Consider the following 20,159-nt stretch of genomic DNA (forward strand, 5'->3'; position numbering starts at 1 on the left):
AGTATTGGCAATGGTATTGACAAATTTGGTTTCAATAATGAAAATTTTTCTGATGATCTTGAAATATATTTTTATCTTTAATTATAAAATTTAAAGCTTAAAAAATTGTGTCGATCGAAAAGATCTATAACAATTTAGAAATTTTTGAAAATTGACAACCGAAAATTGTGTTACGAGGTGCACTATTTCTAGAACTTGAAATCTTATGTTTTTTTATGTCCATGTAGCTTGAGGTAGAGATGATCAATTTGAGGATATTTGGGCATTAAAACAACCTTTTCTAGTGAATTTTTAGAGATAGGCTTTAATTTGATTATTTAGAGCATCGGCTCTCTCTCTTTCTATATATATATATATATATATATATATTCTTGCTATAATTGGAAATCCTGTATTTTACATATCTATACGAATGAGTCTTTGGGTTTTTGAAAGAGTATAATGAGAAGTGCTTTGAATTATTGCTATCTAACTCGAAATTGTTACGAAAAAATCAAAGTTCGGAGGTTCTTCTCAAATACAAGGAAATGCTTCAGTTCTAGAGTCAAAAATCGTAGTTATTGAATAAGCAATCGTAAAGTTTTTGGAGCTCTTTCGTCAGGTATTGTTCTTCCAACGATAGTGGTACCAAGTAGTTCATGATGCGCTCGAATATAGTCAAATAGCAAGCATCTCTTGTAAAATATGAGCATACCCAAATCCTTACATTGCATTTGGTATTTCAATATTTTAATAATAGCTTGAACAAAAAGTAACCATTAAAAAGAAGTTGAACAAAAATAAAATATTAGTACTTTTATTAAAATGACTAAAATACCAGGCAAATTGTTATGGATGTGCCCCTTAATAAATGTATTTTTGAGATGGAGTTTTGGACTTAATTTTTAAGGATGGAGATCATGAATATAAAAAATAAATAAATTTAAAAAATTAAAAATAATAATTCTATTAAGAAAATATTTGAACATTAGTTTTAATTGGTTTTAGATGGACCTCATATTTACATCCATATTTAAAATGGATGCTTTATACTTCTAGACTGCATATGAAGAAATGCGATCTAGCCCGCCTGAAACAATTTTCCATTTGTTATTTTTCATCAGAACTACTTTTATTTTTATTAGGTAACCTTTCAAGTGTGCACGACACAAATTTCACTATAAAATGATTTATACATTAAAACTGGAGAATATAAACACCAGAGATGCACTATTTAGCATTTTAGAATTATAGTACCATTCCAACTCATCATCAAATGTTTTTTAAAATTAAATTAAATCAAATAACATAATTACAAAGTTAATTAGTTCATCTCATATAGGTATTTTGATAAAAAAAATTATTAAAATAAAAATAAAATATTGTGAACCAATGATGATAAAACACTAAGAAATTAACTTGTGATTTATGCCTCCAAGTGCACTTTGCATTCCTACATATGCGCTCCTCCCTGCAATAATTTTACTGCCGTCTCAAACTTAGCTTCCAAGTATAAACCGGGTTCTCATCCCATCCCATGATGCCCACTATTCAAACCTAGAAAACAAGTTGAAAGCCCTCTTCGGGCGCCCACAATTTATGCTTAGCCTTTACTAAGTAGCAGTGTTCAAAAACTCGGATTTTCCTAACTCGGACCGGTGAAGCCGAGTATCCCTGTGGTCAACTTGGAGATCTCAAAAAAAAAAAGTAAATCAAGAACAGATAAAAAATCCAAAAAATAAGAAATTTATTTGTAATATAGTTTTTTGTTGTTTAAGATTGGAAAGTGTTTTGGCCATGAATACTTACTTATTTGAAAAGTATTTTGGTCAGAAATATTTCTTTTTATATTTTCCCTTATTTTTTGATTATTTTTAAAATAACACCCATCACAAATTGATTTTTTCGAAATCCATTTTTAACTATTTTTAACTCCATTTCGATATATTTTGTTTAATTTTACTTTAAACATATTTTTCCTTTTTTTGAGAATTGTTTTTTCAATATTTTTGGCTTGGCCAAGACTTGGGTCAACTCAAGCCGAGTCCCGTCTCTGGATGTGGACACTACTAAGTGGGATAAAAAACGGGTGCTTTGTGCCATATTTGGTCCACTCAGCATACTAATGCTTCACTCAGATAAAAAATGAAATTGTTTCGATAGCGTTGCGACCTTATCAAAATAAGTAAAACTACACTTCAAAAATTACTAAAAACTGCAACTAGGGTGTCGAAAAACCTTCAAATCAATCATCTCGACCTTGACTATCATGGTTATGAAAAAAATTAGAATTTTAAACCCTACCAACAATGTTTGCTGAACACATTATCTACACCATCCATTTCGCATTTAAAATAAGTGTTCATAGATCTACAAGATGTGTAGCATTTTATGAACTTCAATGTCATGGTCAATATTAAATATTTATTTTAGAGGCATCATGGAGATTTCTGATACCCAAAGTGCTTTCCAAAAGAGGATTCAAGGTAAGGCTTTGCTTTGTTTTCAAAAAGCCTAGACCTTAAAGAAACTGCATTAATAATGACAATAACTTTTAAAAAAAAAAACACACGTCCTTCCTGTGTTCATTTTAAATATTAAGATTGAAAGGTGTGGTTTGTGTAAGGTTGCTTCATTAAATAATCAAAATAAAGCTCACCTCCAAATTTTATCATAGATGTAATTTTGGCGTAAAAAATTCTTAGGATAGCTCGAGAATCAATTTTCATATCTAATTATAAAATTTTAATCTCCAAGAATTTATCAAATCAAGTAAAAATCTATAAACATATGAAAATCTTGAAATTAAACGGTCCATATGATATGTAGCAAGATGCAAAATTATTAGACTAAAAAATCTTCTTTATTTTCATATTCATGCATCCCAATGTCGCAATAACCAATTAGAGATTTCTCTAGCGCCTCTTTTCCATGGATCTTTGATATACACCTTAATTCTACATTTTAAGGTTAGAACCTCGTATAAACTTTTCCAAGAATGAATGCTACTAGTTGTACCATACACAACATACATAGTTATTAGGTCTATTGTCATTCCCAAAAAAAGAGGATCTGGATATATGGAGAAGGCAGTTTTTAGGGTTCCACTGGTTCGAATAAATCAAACTCTCAAGAGAGAGATTTCTATTGTATAAGATCCATTGATGGGTAAGTAATGTCACACAATAGTAAGTTTGAAATTGATATTTGTACTTTTATATTTTCATGAGGGGATTGTATATGATGAGATTATTTATTTTGATACAAGGTGGACACAATTACCTACAACCATCCGATGTGAAACTTGATAGCATGGATGTGTCACAAAGTGCGAGAAAATTTCTATTGAAGTTTGATCATTGTCAGTGGAATAATTACAACCAACCAATTTCACATCCAATGGTCAAGATTAATATGACCACCTTATACCAAATGTAATTAGTCTTATTCTATACTTTCTCATGAGAAAACACTTTCCCAATAACATCACTCAGTGAATGATATTATTCTATAATTTTCCATGAGAAAGTACTTTCCAATGATTTATTCTATAATTTCCCATAAGAAAGTACTTTCCCAAAGGTAAACGGTTTTATTCTATACTTTCCCATGAAAAAGTACTTTCCCAAAGGTAAACGGTCTTAACTCTACTCAGGAAAACATTGTGCTGACTTCCCATGCTTTTATATTGTCGTGATGCTATTGGGAAAGTACTTTCTCACCACATCACCATAAACCAAACATCGGAAATTGGCATTTCACTAGAAAATCATCCTCCCAGTATGATTTCACGTTTTTTTTTTGTTTTTTTTAGGGTAATTCAATGGGGGAAGACTAACCCTACCAAGTTTTTTAAGTTGATTAGGAATTAGCTTTTTGAAAGTACAAGTAGAGTAGCGTTAACGATGAAAATGAAAACCACAACAAGAATGGAAACCGCAATATGGTGATGTGGGTGCTACCACCACGAACCCAGCCCCTTTCCGATCTTCACGTTTTTCTATAGCTAACAGTGTGCTCTCGTTGATAAATTAGACAAACATACAGTACATACTAATTGTGTTGAGAAATCAAGACTTTTCTAATTTCAGTTATTTGGGAAAGAATTCCGATTTTAATTCCACTTTTTATTTAGACACTCTCATCTGTGGTTTGTATTGAAAAAACAATATTTGGTTGAGTCGTGAAACATTTTAAGGCCGAAAATTATCACTACCTCCGAAAAGGTTTGAGGAGATAAACAAATCAAACTAAAAGCGCATTAGAAAAAGTATGCTTCGATGCCAAAAAAAAACCCTCAATCCGATCATCTCGACCTTGAGATACATAAATTTTATGATTAGATATTAAAATGAGTGCCAAAAAACCCTCAATTCGATCAATCATCTCGACCTTGAGATACATAAATTTTATAACTAAATATCAAAACAAATTTTTATGCCACCAAAACATTTTCAATACCAAAACATCTTCTCACACTTTAAATTGTACCTACTTTGATCATTTAAAGTCTCAACCTTATACAAACCACCCTAGAAGTAAATACATATAGGTAAACCTTAAACAATCCAAGAACCTTAAACAATCCAATTAATAAGGAGCAGCTCCAAATTTTATCATAGCATGCAAGTTTGGTATAAGAAATTGCAGGATTATATGAAAATCTATTTTTATATCTAAATATAAACTTTTAAACTCAAAAAATGATTAAAATCAAATAGATTCGATCCATATAATGTGTAATTATATAGCCAAATGCACTATTTCTAAAACTCAAAATCTTTTTTTTTTCCATATCTATGTTGAGACAATCAATAACAGGATTTGTCAACATTAAAGCTACCTTTTCCATTGGATTTTTAAATTGCATCTTGACTTCTGCATTTGAAGGATGCAACCTTGCATAAACTTTTTCCATGAGACCAAAAAAAAAAAAAATTAATTTTCCTGATGGTGTAGGTATCAAATTTTTAGATTGAAGACCTAAAAATCATCTTCCCAAATTATTTAGACAACATGCACAACAAAGTACCCTAGAGACGCCCACTTTGGAAAGCGAACATCCACGACCATCTAATTGTAGGGCCCTCACATTCATGAGACCCCATCACATAGGAACCCATAATATTAAATCCAAAGGCTAGAAGATCTTTTAGGGGCAGGGGTCTCAGAATAGACTTTCAACTGGCAGCACACATTCACCTTACGTTCTCTCGATGACACTCCGCGAATTGACTCGAGGCTTATTTCCACCTTCCCTGCCATGGTTGTTACATTTTTCTGTAGAACAAAGGGTTCCGGAGGCATGCCGACAGTCTGGATATTTGCGAAGTTGGAGTCAATGGGTTTAAAGCCCACACTCTAACAACACTCCACAATGCCTACAAACGCACCAATTTCTAGGGGCATATGAACTATTAAAATTTTCTCCACCTTCAAAATCATGGAACTAGAGCCAAAAAATTGACTCCCAAAATTTCCAATACATGCATCCTACCCTCTTAAAAGTTTATCCAGTCTGAATTAATGCAAATTGGAATTTTTGATTAGTTACACATCCTATGAACCCCCATAGCTTTAGGATATGAGCACGTAAAAATATTTCAGTATGAAACCAGGGAGTTTTGGTAAGAATTCAACCCGTGCCCTGAAATCAAGGTTCAAATCATGACAACACATAGGAATCATGCATTTGCTTGATTCCATTTGCCTTGAGCAACACAGAGAGCAAAGTGCTGGGTGGCCCTTTCATCACAACAAAAACAAGCCAAGGCCGGACCTATAGGGACCCAGACTCGGTTCAGGACCCAAGCCCCTAATGCTATAGTATCACCCAATGCTCCTGAGAATACGGAGCGCATTATATCGATGCAAAATATAAACAGCCAAATATAAGATAACAAGGAAAATGAAGAATGACCACTTGTTCAAGGTATAAATATTGGCTTGGTTCATAAAACAATTGTCTTTTTTTTTTGTTAATAGGTTCATGAAGGCTATAACATATGCCATCTCCACTTCGCCGTATATTTGATTTTGAACAAGTATGTAGGAAAGCAAAGGGAGAGAGAAAAAAAAAAAAATCAGAAGCGATCTCCACTAAGAATATCTCTAAACGTAAATCACTAGGAGAATGCTGAACAAAGCAAAGAACATTACAGTCTTACTACCTCTTGATCCTCGAAAACCGGATTCCTAGAGATACCTGTATAAATGGAGCCCCCCAAAAGTTCAGAGGCTCCAACCTTTCAAACACACCACCCACAAGACTGCCTTGCCCCACTCAGCTACAAACCAAAATGCTTTTGCCGATAACAGAGAAAATAAACAAGAGACAATACATACCAAATATGGTTACTGGAAAAAAACGAGGCTTGTCTAATGAATAACAACTGAACAGGCAGCATGCTTTTTCAGAACTTCCCAACTATTTTCATACCTTGGGAGATTGTTTTGAGCTTTCACTCAGGAAAGGCGGTTTCAGATTTGTCAGTTTCCATGGGCTCAGTGGCAGGGGGTGGGGCTTGGCCCTCAGCCTCGGGCCCCTGTTCACTAGGGTTCACGCTCTCTTGTTGGGTTTCGGTGGGATGGGGAGGAGGGGGTGGGTTCTCAGCAGGAGCTGGCGATTTGGCAGGTACAGGCTTTGGCTTTGTCATGATAGGTCTACAGAACCTGTTAAAGGTTGAACATAGAAAAGAGAGTCAGCTACCTGAACACAAAAAGGAAAGAACTAGTTACCTGAGTTAAAATCAATGTTTTTTTCTTTTTTGGACAAGTTTACATAGGAATGGAACTTGAGACGTTAGGCTATAAAAACTCAGCCTCAACCATCTTTGAGCCAAACCCGATTCCTGAGTTAGTATTAATGTTTTAAATGTTGAAGATCTCTCTCTCATGTTAAGAAATCATTATAGAAAGAAATGACAGTATCATAGATATTCAATAGATTACCAGTAGGCAACCAACCACAGGAGTTTGAAACCCAATGAATTAGAGGCAAATTTTCAATCAATCAAGACAAAAGCCTTTTTTCCCCTTTTGCTTTTCTGTTTTCAGTAAAGTGAAAGAAAAGCTAGCTACTTTGACGTCAAAGCATTTGAACCCTGAATTTCATCCTTGAATGGAACTAAATTTCTGTTAATTTTGACACAATGGCAATATGCATAATAGTTTTTTAGGCTTGGCATGTACAGAGGAAAACATGACCCACATGTAACGTGTAGAGAAGCATCAAACGAGGCCCTGGTGGTTACCATGTGTGCTCTATACTTTACCTCATAAGAATTCCTCTGGAATAATTGTAGAAAAGATAATTCATTTGAAATCCACAATAAAAACGGCAGATAGAACAATGTTAGATTTCCTTTTTTATGTTACTAAAAAAGGAAAACAGAAATGGCATATATGTGGCATTCATAATTTATAGGGAAGACATGTAATGAGCCCAGGCTTAAATGCTTAGCGCCTGACGATTTGCAACACTACATCATAGGCTCAATTCCTACCAAGGGTAGGGATCCTCTCCCCACTGACTCACCCAAAAAAATTAAAAAAAATTTAAAAAAAAAAAAAATATATATATATATATATATATATATATATAAAAAAAAATAAAAATTATAGAGAAGAGTAACCCGTTTCATGGGGAAAAAAAGTGAGCATATAAATAAATGATAAAGAAAGAACCAGCAGATATAGCATTCAAGATTACCTGTCTAAGGTCTCAGCTTTCTTCTTCAAGTCAGAAGACAAGAGGACAGGATTTGCATGCTTGGGCAATGCATCTTGTTGCTGCTTTTTCTCTCTCAACCAGGCTTCTGCCTCAGTACACTCATTCACAACCTGACATTTTAATAAACATCAAATATGACTTCAACTTAGCCAAACAGTTAAAGAAGCACCACACATGAACTGAGCTTTGCTAAAATAATATGTAACTAGTCATCATTACTAAGAAATTACCACATGACACAGAACTGGAGGACTTTTAGTTATGATGAGCTACAATACTCGTCAAAAGAAAAAATAATCCTAAATAGCAACAACTTATTTTAAAAGTTTCACAGTAGTTAAAAGGCAATAATTCTTCCCATAGGTGCAAGGAGGAAACTAATTAACACCCATCCTTTCCACTGCACCATGATGAAGAAGAAGCAGGTGCACGTTTTGGGCTCTTAAAGAGTAGATCGTAGAAGCCTTACTCAAAGCTTTTTACTGTTTATTTCACCGATACTTCATATGTTACCTCTCAAAGGAAAATTTCAGAGCATATGCTCACTAATGTCCCTGCAAAGTATGGAGTAATCGCAACAGCGAAGTGAGGTTGTATGGTAAAAAAAAGTAGGTTCTTTTTCTTTGAGAGAGAAGATTTCGATGGAATTGAGTTTTGCAGTAAGTTGTTGCAGAGTATAAATTATAATTTTCCCCCCAAAAAAAGGGTTTAAAAGAAAACAAAGGGAAAATTTGTTTCGAAAAATAGAAAAGAAAAGCAACTTTAGTGTCACTGATCAGCAAGAAGAGTAAAAAGTTATTTTGGATCTTCCTTGTTAGAAAGAGTACTTTGCATGAATTATCAAAAATAAAAACAAAAAACTCATTGTTTCTTATTGCTCCTTTTTCACACTTTTTCATACCCAATCTTGGGTTCCTAACAGTGTCCCTTCTAAACATGGCTGCACCCATTTTCTTCAACAATTCTCCACAATTTACGAGCCAGTCTCTAGTTTTTGAATTTAGAAATTTGCAATTATTCACCTATAAAAGAGATGTGATCTACATTGAACCAAAACTTATTTCATACAAACTATTTCAGGGACATACGAACAGAGACTTCTTCTGTGTCAACATGCTTAGTTTCTGCTCAATTTTGGTTTAAGGGCTTGAAGATACCAACAGCCAGACCCTTCGGTATGAGGTACAGAGGGGTATGTAATCTGTTTTCACATAACAGAGACTGAAGACTTACGAGACGGTAGAAATTGGAAGGCAAAACCACAGTAAGTGGTCTAGCAGAAGGAAAGTGACAATTCTATTATTGGATGAGACCCAAACCATGTCAACACCTAAGCAAATAAATATATATTTTTAAATGTTAACCGTTAGTAGTGGGATAGCAATTTTATTAAACCGTTTGTAGTTTTCGAAAGGGGTTAGCATTGGTACGCATGGAAACCGAGATCGGTAGCTGAGGCACGGGTGACCTCAACCCCATTCCTTTTTTACTTCGCCACATCCAAGTAAATAAATATTTATACTCAGAAAACAGGAACCCCTAAACACTGTCTAACTTCAATATACAAGTAGACAACATTTTCTAATGAATAATATAGTGATAATGTACTAAAAGAGTATTTGTTGTTGAACAAATACACTTCCATACCTTCTGCTTATCTGCACCATCAATGTGATCAAATTTAGGATCTTTTGAAAGTGCTGCTTCTCTATAGCTGTTAATGCAATAAATGAGCTGCTCCACAATAGGCCCTCGTTCTGTATTTTCCCTGTGTCTCTCCTCAATTGGATCGCCTTGCTGCAAAACCATTTCTTCATTAGAAAGAATACCACAGAAATCGAGACAGAGGGAGAGAGAGAGCGCGCATCAAAATTGCAGGAACTCAATTAAATAGAAAGCAAGTTTCAAATTGTCCAACAATTAGAGGTGCATTGGATGAAACTCCCACTGCAAAATTAGTTGGAAGTTTATTTTTTGAAATATTTAATTTCAACAAAAAAGAGTCTCTTATTTCCTCATAATTTAGAGTCATTCAGTATTATTAAGAAAAAAAAATTACTCTATAGTGTAATTGTCATTCCTTTCTTCATACCATATCTACTAAAATTTAATGTAGCATAAAAACCTCAACCAACTATTTTCCAAATTTAACATATATTCTCTTTTATTGGAACAGTTTGGTCTCCGTGTATGTGTGCGCACGGGCGCATGGGGGTGTGGATTGGAGGGAGGGAAGGGTGATTATCTAATCTATCCTAATGGGACATTTTTTTGTTTCTGTTGAGGGGGTTTGATGGGATTATCTAATTTAAATCAAAGATTGTGCCCATTAATATCTTAACTAATAAATACCTTTTCTGCATTATTTTCATTTAATACGGAAACGGCATTTTAGACATGCCTAGTTTAATATAAAAAATCCTGAACCATTCTATATATACATACATACATACATATATATAAGGGATTGTATACAATGATACTATTTACCTTTGGTACAAAAAGGTCACAATTACTTATAACCATCCGATGTGAAATCTGATAGCTTGGGTGTCACAAAGTTCGGGAAAGTTTTTTTTGAACTTTGAGCTTGGTCAATGAAATAAATGTAGCCACATGTGGCCACTTTGTACTAAAAGTAAATGGTCACATTATATACTTTCCCTGCGTATAAAGATTCCTCAAACTCCCGAGATTTAATGAAAATTAGAGGGTACAACATGTCATGAAAAGATAGTAATCTCACACCCTATTTATTCGCCAGTATAATATTTATGTTTTACCAGGATATGAAATCCCAAAATTATTGAATAGTTTTAGCTGCACATTTTATTCAATGCGCATGTTGGTAGATATGTGATTTCTCATATCAGGTAGCTCAAACCAAGTTTCAAACTACAAAAACTCAAATTCAGTTGACACTTGAAAAAATCACCTTCTTGAGCTCCTCCAACTTGGCAACATAAACACCTTTAGTCTCATCCTCTCCCTCATCGTACAACCAATCCTCTGTCTCCTGCAACTTCTGGGAGAATGCCTCCCTTTCTGACTCCGTCACGAACTCTTGATACTTATCATAAAGCTGTTGCAATGCCAAATATCTTAATGGTTACCCCAAAATGTAATCTATAATACCAAAAAAAATAAGGTAGAAATTCAGGAATAGTTATGGACCAACCATCCCCAAAAAATAGAAAAATAAAAACACTCTACCTTGTTTCTCATGTCATAGACATATGCCTCCACGGCATTCTTCCTGTCCTTGGTTTCTTCCATAACTCTATCCTGAAGTGCCATCTCAAACTCCTTCTCAATAACCTTCTGAAGATCAGCTGTCACCATGGCTCCATACACCACCTCTGAAACTGGCACATTTATTTTCCTAACCTTCTTCTTAGAAGCCTCAGGCTGCACCATATAAGCAAGACCAAATACCACATTAAAAGGCTTGTCCCAAGCTTACATTGTGATGAAAAAGTACGAGGTAAAAAGGCAGTCCCAATATGAGCATGTGATATTTCATAACTTTGTCAGCAAATACTGCTTTGACAATTCTAAGTGGATATACACTAAAAAATAAAATATAATTGGAAGGTGACCCGACTGATGAAGCAACAAAGAAGATCGATTTTTTTCTCAATGATTGATAGCAAAGTTCAGCTATAACAACTGTTTCAATCCTAGCTTTTTGACAAAAAGCCACAACTGCATAATTCGCACACCCACAGGCATGCACGCACATGCACATAGAGAAGCAGCTGGGAAACAGGTTCATTAAATAGCATCTCCGACAATCCCATCAACCCAACATATGCTGTCTCAGTCGATTAGTCAAAGCCCATGAGAACTACTTCTTGATAACAAGATTAATAAGAATTATCAATTTGAAAGAATCATCATCATCATCCAAGCCTTATCCCAATTATTTGGGGTCGCCTACATGAATCATGTTCCATTGTTCTCTATAAAGGGCCATACCCTCAATTTGAAAGAATAATGAGAAGAATTATCATGCAGACTTATTGAAGTGGGGAACCTGTCGATTTAAAATGAAACCAATCATAATAGAACAAATGCTCCAAAAGGAAGAAGTCGTTCAGAAAAGGAGTAAAGGGAACTGAGACAAAATCAACGCCACTTGAAATCCATAGCAGCAATTGGGTTTATGTATAAAAACAAAGGAAAGAAAAAAGGTGGTGATACCAGCAATTGTTTCACATGTATGAATTCCCATTGATATTGCTAGTACTGCCCGTCAGAGCTCAATTATAAGCAAGAAACATCACGAGATAGAATCACCAAGGAAAGTACATTGCTAGGGCACAAACCTTTGCATCAGTCTCCATCTGAACAGGTTTGTCCCCAGATTCTGGAATGCCATTTTCTGGTCCTCCAGGGGCATCACCAGCAGGTTTAGCATCCGCCATATTTACCTCGTTTTCATCACTAGGTGGGGGTCCAGATTCACTTGGAACATCATCAGTCTCCATTTTCGTAGCTTCCTTTGTTTCCTTCACAGGCTCTTTTACAGGTGATACAGGAACCTCCACTTCCTCTTCTTCAAGCAACTGCAATGATCAACAAGTTAGTCATCAGGGAACTAACTAATAAAGATAAGTAAGAATGTAAGAACATCAGTTTTGAAACTCACAGTTGCAGATTCAACAGAGACAATGCCATGCAAATTCAGACGAACTTTCACTTTCACTTTAGCCCGTTCTCCTTTTGCAGATTGGAAAGGACCAATCTGAAACCATCAATTCAAAAAATGATGTAGGGACACATCAAATACATAACAGCTAAGACACTCAGTAAAAGTTCAAAATCATCTCTTTCCCTCTCTCCCCCCTCTCTCTCCCTCTCCCTCTCCCTCTCCCTCTCTCTGATAAAGAAGTCCATGTAACTCATCGAATAATAAAAATAAAGGCACCAAATTCAAAAAACATAGAAAGTCAAGCCACCTCATTTAAGTGATGTTGAAAATTTATATATATATATATCTATTAAGTGATGGAATTCACTACAATACCAATCCTACATACCGTGTACGAACTTATCAAAGGAGGGGCTTGCAGCTCACTAACATCCGCATAGACAACATCAACTGTAAAAGTGCTTGACCTGTAAAACGTCAAAGCCTTCACACTAGGTATTGGATTACCCTTGGGGAAGACAATTGTGCTCTGTTGATGATCGGTTGCCCCATTCTGAGAATCAGGGGCAGGGCCCTTCCAAGACAAAGCAATAGGAAATGGGAAACTCTCGTGAACCTGAAACCACCAAATTATGAATGTTTAGTGAACAGGGAAAGCAAAACCTCCTGCCATGTCCAACACCAGATAATATAACTCATTTAGAGGATAGTAGCTTAGACTGTACAATCAATTTCATGGAAGAATTATTAAAATATGAAACGAAATGGATGAAAATTAGATACCATAGAAAACATTTACAGAGTTCAGGCCTTCTACAGCATTGTGTTTAACAAGTAAAAAGTTTATACATACGCTCAGAACATGACAGGTATGATGATTCATTTGGACATTAGTAAATCACGGATTTGTGATGCGCCCATTGAAATGTCCAAAAATAATCAAAACAAGCAAAATACGTATATTATCAAATAACATGCACTATATAACTTTTTTGTGCAATTCAAGCACAACTTTAGTTTCATCAAACTGAAAATAAAACAGTATCGAGGGCCCTCATGCATCAATTATCCAAATAGAAAAAAAATCATCAGCCACCATGCTCCCCATCTTTCTAAAATTTTTGAAAGGCAGTTTTTTTTTTTTTTCTCCATTTTGCCACAAACATTCTGACCATGTTCTAATGGAAATTGTGATATCCCTATAAATGAAGGTCATCCCATATTAAAGTTTTCAAGTGTTCTTTATGCTTTTAAAAAATACAAACTGAACTTTGACATGACATGAGAAATTCTGAGGACTACATTGTCCAAGTTCTTTCATAAGATAGCCAATCCAACAAAAAACAAAAAAACTCACTAAAATGACCAAACCATCAAGCAAACCCCGAGAAAATGCTACCAGCACAAAAGATAAATAAATAAATAAATACACTCAAATAATCCTCAGAAGGGAAGCAACAAATAGATGCCCAACTAATACAAACAAAACCACAAAAGCAGATAGATTGCAAGAGCCATGAGCATGACAAAGCTTCAGAATTAGACCAAAGAAAATCATTTCAAAACCTAAATAATGTTGATTTACTTTCCAGTATTCAAAAATATTATTACACAAAAACCCAATCTTTTCACAAAACGAGTTGTCATACCAGGACTGCCTTAAGGAAAAGGTAAATACACACAAGACTTACCTGAAATTCCCGCACTTTAAATGTGGGACTGAGAATGGCGCACTGAAGGGCAGCACCTCGAGCAACACACTCGCTAGCATTCATTGTACGCCTAGGCTCTTTCCCAAAGAACTCAGTCAAAATCTTAATAATGGCAGGCACTCGAGAACCAGACCCAACAACCTCCACAGAGTGTATGTTTTCAACTGCAAGCCCAGCATCCAATAAAGCTTTCTGCAGAGGCCTCTTTACCCTCTCCAATATGGGTACACTGAGCTGCTCAAAGTCCTCTCTTTTAATAACCCCCTTCACATCTTTCTCATCCATGAGGCACTCGATGTTAAGGGGCGCCAAGGGGTTGGCACTCAAAACCTTCTTAAGCTTCTCACAAGCTGCCCTAAGCCTCTGGCATGCCCTAGCATTTGCAAGCACGTCAATATTATACTCTACCTTGAACTTAGTGGCGAAATGCCTGAACAAAACCTCATCAAAATCACGACCACCCAATGATCGATCAAAGGCATGGGCCAAAATTTTAAGCTGCCCCTTCTTGAACCCCACCACACAGACTTGCATACATGCATGACCAACATCAACAAAAGCCACATTTAACTGATCATTTTCAGGTAAATCAGTTTTGTAAATTCCATAAGCAAGGGCAGTGGCAGTGGTCTCATGAATTAGTCTAAGTGGGTGAAGTCCAGCAATTGTGGCTGCATCCAAGACAGCTCGCCTTTGAAGATCAGTGAAGTAAACAGGGATACCAATACAACAATCCACAACTGCTGCATTGAGGTTTTTTTCAGCGATGCCCTTGAGGTTTGATAAGATCATTCCAAGGACTTGGGTAGGAGTGAAAAGCTTAGATTCGCCAAGATATCGAACATGGATCAAGGGGAAGCCATCAGGGCCTTCGGTTACCAAGAATGCAAAGGCTTGAAGATCTCTTTGCAGTTCAGGGTCAGAGAAACGGCGGCCAATGAGTCGCTTGATTTGAGAGACCGAGTTTTTGATGTTCATAAGAGATGAGGCAGCACCTGCAGTGCCGATAAACCGCTGCTTCTCACCAAAGCAGACGATGGCAGGGGTCTCTCGCTTCGACTCATCATTCAGAACGACGTCGATCCCACGTTGGCGGGCAACAGCAACAATGCAGCTCTCATTACCAACGTCGAAACCCACAACACTCATCCTCGCCAAATGATTTCAACCAGAAACCTGGAGGAAACACAAAAAGAAAGAAGTAGGTATAACTATCAAGGTATTAATATCGTACACTGAGACGAAGCATAGACATATTCACCGAGAAACAGCTCCTTCAAGCACAGTCACAAAAACATCATTTAAAACGATTCCATCAAAATAAAACATCCTGGAATTTTTAAAACGTAACAAAGCAACAACACCATTAAAAATAAAAGTAAAAAATAAAGATGCAAAAAAGAAGCATCATTCTGGACAAACTATTAAAAAAAAAAAAGGATGTAAAAAATGCAACAATACACAGCATAACCTAGGCTCCAATCAACAAACAGGAGCTGTTCATAAAAACCAACCACAATATGACAAGCGCTATATTTCCCAGGCAATTAAGATCAAACTGCGAATGGAATTATCAATTAAAAAACTAGATTTCAATGATTTTTGCAGCTAAAACCAGCAAAAAAGCAAAATAAAACAATCAATGGTTTAATACAGTCCCTAACAAATAGTACTATTAAAATGCATATGTACTTTTTTCCCATTACATTGCACGCACCGTGAATAATAAATAAACTCGGATCTTGACAAGGAACCAGTAGGTGGTCATGTAAATCTGCTGAGATGCAAATCTAGAGAGAGAAAAAACAAATCTTTGATATAAATCGATATCCAGATAGCCCTACTTCACTAAACCAAACAAGATAAAGCAAATTGATGAGAATTAAAGCAAAAACCAAACATCAATCAATTATGAACAACTGATCAAGCAAATCTGCCCCACTGTGCAAAAGCACGAAAGAGACTGTCACCAGAAGGAAACAAAATGCTAGAGATAGAAAATTTAGGGTCCATTGATGAATCAAGAGCCAGACTTTAACACCACACAAAAAAATCCACATTTGCATCATCAATAGAGGCAAAAATCCATATCTCTACTGATCAGTCGGCAATCGATCACATAAATCTACAAATCCAGTAAAAAACCTATAATTTCTACAACTCAAAATCAAAACCGGTATAAAAACCTCCACATAAATATCACAAATATGATAACATGCTACATAGAGAGACAGAAATTACCACCGTACAAATCAATAATAGATTAATGAGTTGAAAGAGGGAAAGTAAGGGCGATGAAAGGGAAACTAGGGTTTCAGAGAATGACAGCGGGGAGATGCACAGGCAACCCAAAAACTTAGAGAGAAAGTCGGGTTTGTAACTCACTTTAGGGCAGAGGACAATGGCAGAGAGAGGAGACGCACTCTTCGATCTAGACAGAAAAAACCTAAAGAGAGTATGATGTTGTGTTGTTCTAGAACCCTCGATTCAGGAGTTTTTGCAATACAAGTCCCGTTCTATAACCCCGGTCGATAGGTATGTGGGGGCCCCTTATATGAGAAAGAGATGAACGGTAAACAAGAGAGAGAAAAACAAAAAAAAGGAATATAAAAAAAGATTTAATCGAAGCAAAATGGACTTTTTGCTTTTTAGACGTCTTTCTGGAGTCGAATGGTGCGAGATTAATCTAGAGAGAGAAATGAATTCTAGAAGGCTCTACGAGGAGAGAAGGGAGGGCAATTAGGTGAAAATATTGAAGTTTATCTCGGTTTTGTTTGTGCCTACAGCTAGGGTTTAAAGTAAACGAGCAGTGGCACGTGTGCCACAGTGTCTGAACCTTAAATTATGGTTTTATACAAAATATGGACGTTGATATACATCAAAGCATGATATAATAAAAATTAAAAAATGTTATAATAAAAATTAGATAAAATCATTATTATAAAATAATAATTTTAATATGTCAGTATAGCATGAGGTGTTATTAAAATGTTATGCATGTAATGTATTTTTAATAACATTTACAAGAAAAATAAATTTACAAAATCTTAAATAAAAATATATAATAAAATAAAAATTAAACTAAATTTCACGATAAAATAAAAGTAGCAGCTTTTCCCGGGGAAAAAGTGAAAGAAACATAAAATACTTACTTTTCATAGTAAAAGCGAGATTAAATACTTGTTATACAAAAATAAAGAAAAATCACAAAAAAAAAACCCAAAACAACACTTTCTATTCAACTTGCTCCAACCCAGTAAAAGAGAGATGAAATACGTGTCACAAAAAAAATAACGAAAAATTACAAAAAAACCCCAAAGCTACACTTTCTATGCAACTTACCTCAACCGAATTTTTTCTCTTACTTTTTTCCATAAAATATTCTTCCTACGCAAAAGCCCCACAACCAATATAAAAAATGCCTAAACTACCATCCCTTGCTTTTTTACCTTACTCATGCTCATGCCTCTCTCATCTATCCCACCAAAATAGGGGACTCCGACACCACGTAGATGCGGTCCCGTAGTAGCGCTCCCGCACTGTATAAAGTTTAGTTTAGCAATAAGGCTCCGACACTGTGTAAAGTGTTGTCCAACAATAAGGCTTCGTCACTATGTAAAGTACGGTTTGGCAATTGAAAAAGGCAGTTTGGCAGTAGGGCTCCATAGTATGTAAAGTGCGGTCTGACAATTGAAAATAGCAGTCTGATACGTGCAAATGACAGTCCGGTAGTAGGGCTCCAGACTGTGTAAAATGCGGTCCCGCAATTGAAAAGGGCAGTCCGATAGTTGCAAAGGACGGTCCGACAATTGCAAATGACGGTTCGACAATTGCAAATGACGGTTCGACAGTTACAAAGGGCACGGTCCGACTGTTGCAAAGGGCAATCCGGCACTTGTGAGCTCTGACAATGTGCTACTGGGTCCAAAAGTCAATGTCAAATCTGTTCAAAATGATTTTTTGTATATGAGAACAGCATTTCCGTCTAAATAAATGAACTTTTCATTTGGGGGTTATTTGCAGAAAAAGTTTGTTTTGGGGAAAAAATAAAAGACAAAGTTAGGTTGGGGTAAGTTGCATAGAATGTGTAGTCTTGGGGGTTTTTGTAATTTTTCGCAAAAATTATAATGGTTGAAATACTATTTAATTGAATAGATATCAATTTAGCGAAATGAATAAATTATAATTTTAATATATCAAATTAAATAACATATAAAATATATTATTATGATTATTAATTCAATTATAGTAATATTTATTGGGAAAAGTTTATTTAGAGCCGAGGCTCTATACAATCAAATTTGAGCCTACCACAAAAAATTCACTAGAAGATGTTGTTTTGATGCCCAAATATCTTCAAATTGATCATCTCGACATCAAGATGTATGCACCTGAAAAAAAATGGATTTCAAGTTTTGGAAATAGTGTATTTTGTAATGCATTTTTTTACCATCAATTTTCAATATTTTCAAGTTTTTATAGATTTATCAATCTCCACTTTTTTTGAAGCTTTAAGCTTTATAAATAAATATAAAAGTATATATTAAGTCTATCACAATGATTTACAATGTTGAAACCACATTTCTCAACGCTATTTTAAGATAGGCTCTGATTTGATTGTTTATAGCCTAGGCTCTATATAAACCGCACCCACATCTATTACTTTTAAGAATAAATTTATATTATCTAATTACTCATATGTTATTAAAATAGATTAATATAATGACTAATATTATTTAGTTAAAATTCTAATAGTGTAACATGATTGTTGTATCTATGACTAATCAAACTACATTTAATTTCATTATACTAAATGAATTATTGTATTTTTTAATTATCAAAGTATAATTATTATTACTCATATGCACATTTATAATGCATGATATTTAGTACCAATATTATATATTGCTATTTTTAGTTAATAATTATATTTTTTTATGAATTATATAATTACGAATTATAATTAATATAATCAAATTGATTAATTATCACAATGTTAATTATTGTTGACAAATATTATTAATTGATATAAAATTAATAAAAAATGTAATTTTTTTATTTATTATCAATCAATTTATGCAATTGTAGTTTATTAATAATACAACATTATTATCATTATCTACACTAAATAAATTATAATAGATAATTATATAATAAAAAATAAAAAAATAATATAAAGTTTCAATAACTTTAAATTTATGCATATTAATATCCACAATGATGTTAATTATTATGAATATAATATTTCATTATAATATATTTTGTTCATTAATTCCTTCTAAGGTATATATTAATTATATATAAATCGTTATTACTAATAAACGATGCTACTACGTTATTTATGTAAGTGTCATTATATTATTATAATTAATTATTATTATCAAATAATATTATGCTAATCAATTAATTAAAATATATAATTGTAATAATTTTATACAACGCTATTAATTATGAAAATAGGCATAACATTATAAAATACTATTATCACTGTTCAAATTACTCAACCACAATTTACTCGACCCGAATGATATTTTGCTAATCAATTAATTAAAATATATAATTGTCATAATTGTATACAACACTATAGCTATAAAAATAAACACAACAATTAGAATATACAATTATCATTATTCAAATTACTCAACCACAATTAATCAAGCCAAATGTTATTCTTCCTTATTTTAGATCCACACAATAAATTAGATTTATAAATTTAATAAATAAAATGTAGTTAGGTTAAATGGTAAAATCATAAAAAATAAAAAATAAAAAATAAAAAATAAAAAACTTTCGATAAAATATTAACACCCTTCAATTTCAAGTAAGGCGGAACAAGCATTTTTCAACGGAAAAGCAGTTCCTGCTTCGGGGGACGTATTCCTACATCTGCATCCCCTGAGCTATAAACCATCTAAAGCAGTCCCTCGACAAAAAAAGGTACAGTCGATGGCTCAAATATTTTCGTTCAGAAAATACCATTTCACCTTTTTTATTTTTATTTATTTTTACGCATTACTAATCCCTATATTAAGAATCATATTAGGCCATTAGGGTAAAAAAAATTTATTTTAAAAATAGATTA

At 34.2% G+C, this 20,159-nt stretch overlaps 1 protein-coding gene across 3 annotated transcripts; it reads right to left on the minus strand.

Annotated features, from left to right (window-relative positions):
- Positions 1-6,267: 6,267 nt before the first annotated feature.
- Positions 6,268-16,603, minus strand: LOC18432069 (heat shock 70 kDa protein 15). 3 transcript variants are annotated; one of them, XM_088868129.1, is made up of 11 exons: positions 16,463-16,603; positions 15,795-15,867; positions 14,057-15,253; positions 12,754-12,981; positions 12,363-12,458; positions 12,040-12,279; positions 10,925-11,119; positions 10,647-10,793; positions 9,359-9,508; positions 7,691-7,821; positions 6,268-6,651 (listed from the first exon to the last, which is right to left on the minus strand). In XM_088868129.1, exons 3-11 carry the CDS (start codon positions 15,224-15,226, stop codon positions 6,441-6,443), a joined length of 2,568 nt encoding a protein of 855 aa, XP_088724255.1. In that variant the 5' UTR covers positions 15,227-15,253; positions 15,795-15,867; positions 16,463-16,603; the 3' UTR covers positions 6,268-6,440. The 3 variants fall into 3 exon arrangements, with proteins under 3 accessions (XP_088724255.1, XP_006842242.1, XP_011622541.1); XM_006842179.4 differs by lacking the exon at positions 15,795-15,867; XM_011624239.3 differs by lacking the exon at positions 15,795-15,867 and having other exon boundaries at positions 16,319-16,603.
- Between the last annotated feature and the right edge of the window lie 3,556 nt (positions 16,604-20,159).

Source organism: Amborella trichopoda, chromosome 5 (assembly GCF_054954075.1).
Source record: "Amborella trichopoda isolate Santa Cruz 75 chromosome 5, AtrichopodaSantaCruz75HAP2 v2.0, whole genome shotgun sequence".
Taxonomy (NCBI): domain Eukaryota; kingdom Viridiplantae; phylum Streptophyta; class Magnoliopsida; order Amborellales; family Amborellaceae; genus Amborella; species Amborella trichopoda.

What these genes read in the sequence shown, in the direction of transcription:
- LOC18432069 (XM_006842179.4), bottom strand. Translation starts at nt 15,226, where the DNA reads ATGAGTGTTGTGGGTTTCGACGTTGGTAATGAGAGCTGCATTGTTGCT. An exon ending in TCTATGACATGAGAAACAAG is followed by an intron (nt 10,794 to 10,924) that starts GTAGAGTGTTTT and finishes GCATTGCAACAG; the next exon opens with CTTTATGATAAGTATCAAGA. An exon ending in AGTTGGAGGAGCTCAAGAAG is followed by an intron (nt 9,509 to 10,646) that starts GTGATTTTTTCA and finishes ATGGTTTTGCAG; the next exon opens with CAAGGCGATCCAATTGAGGA.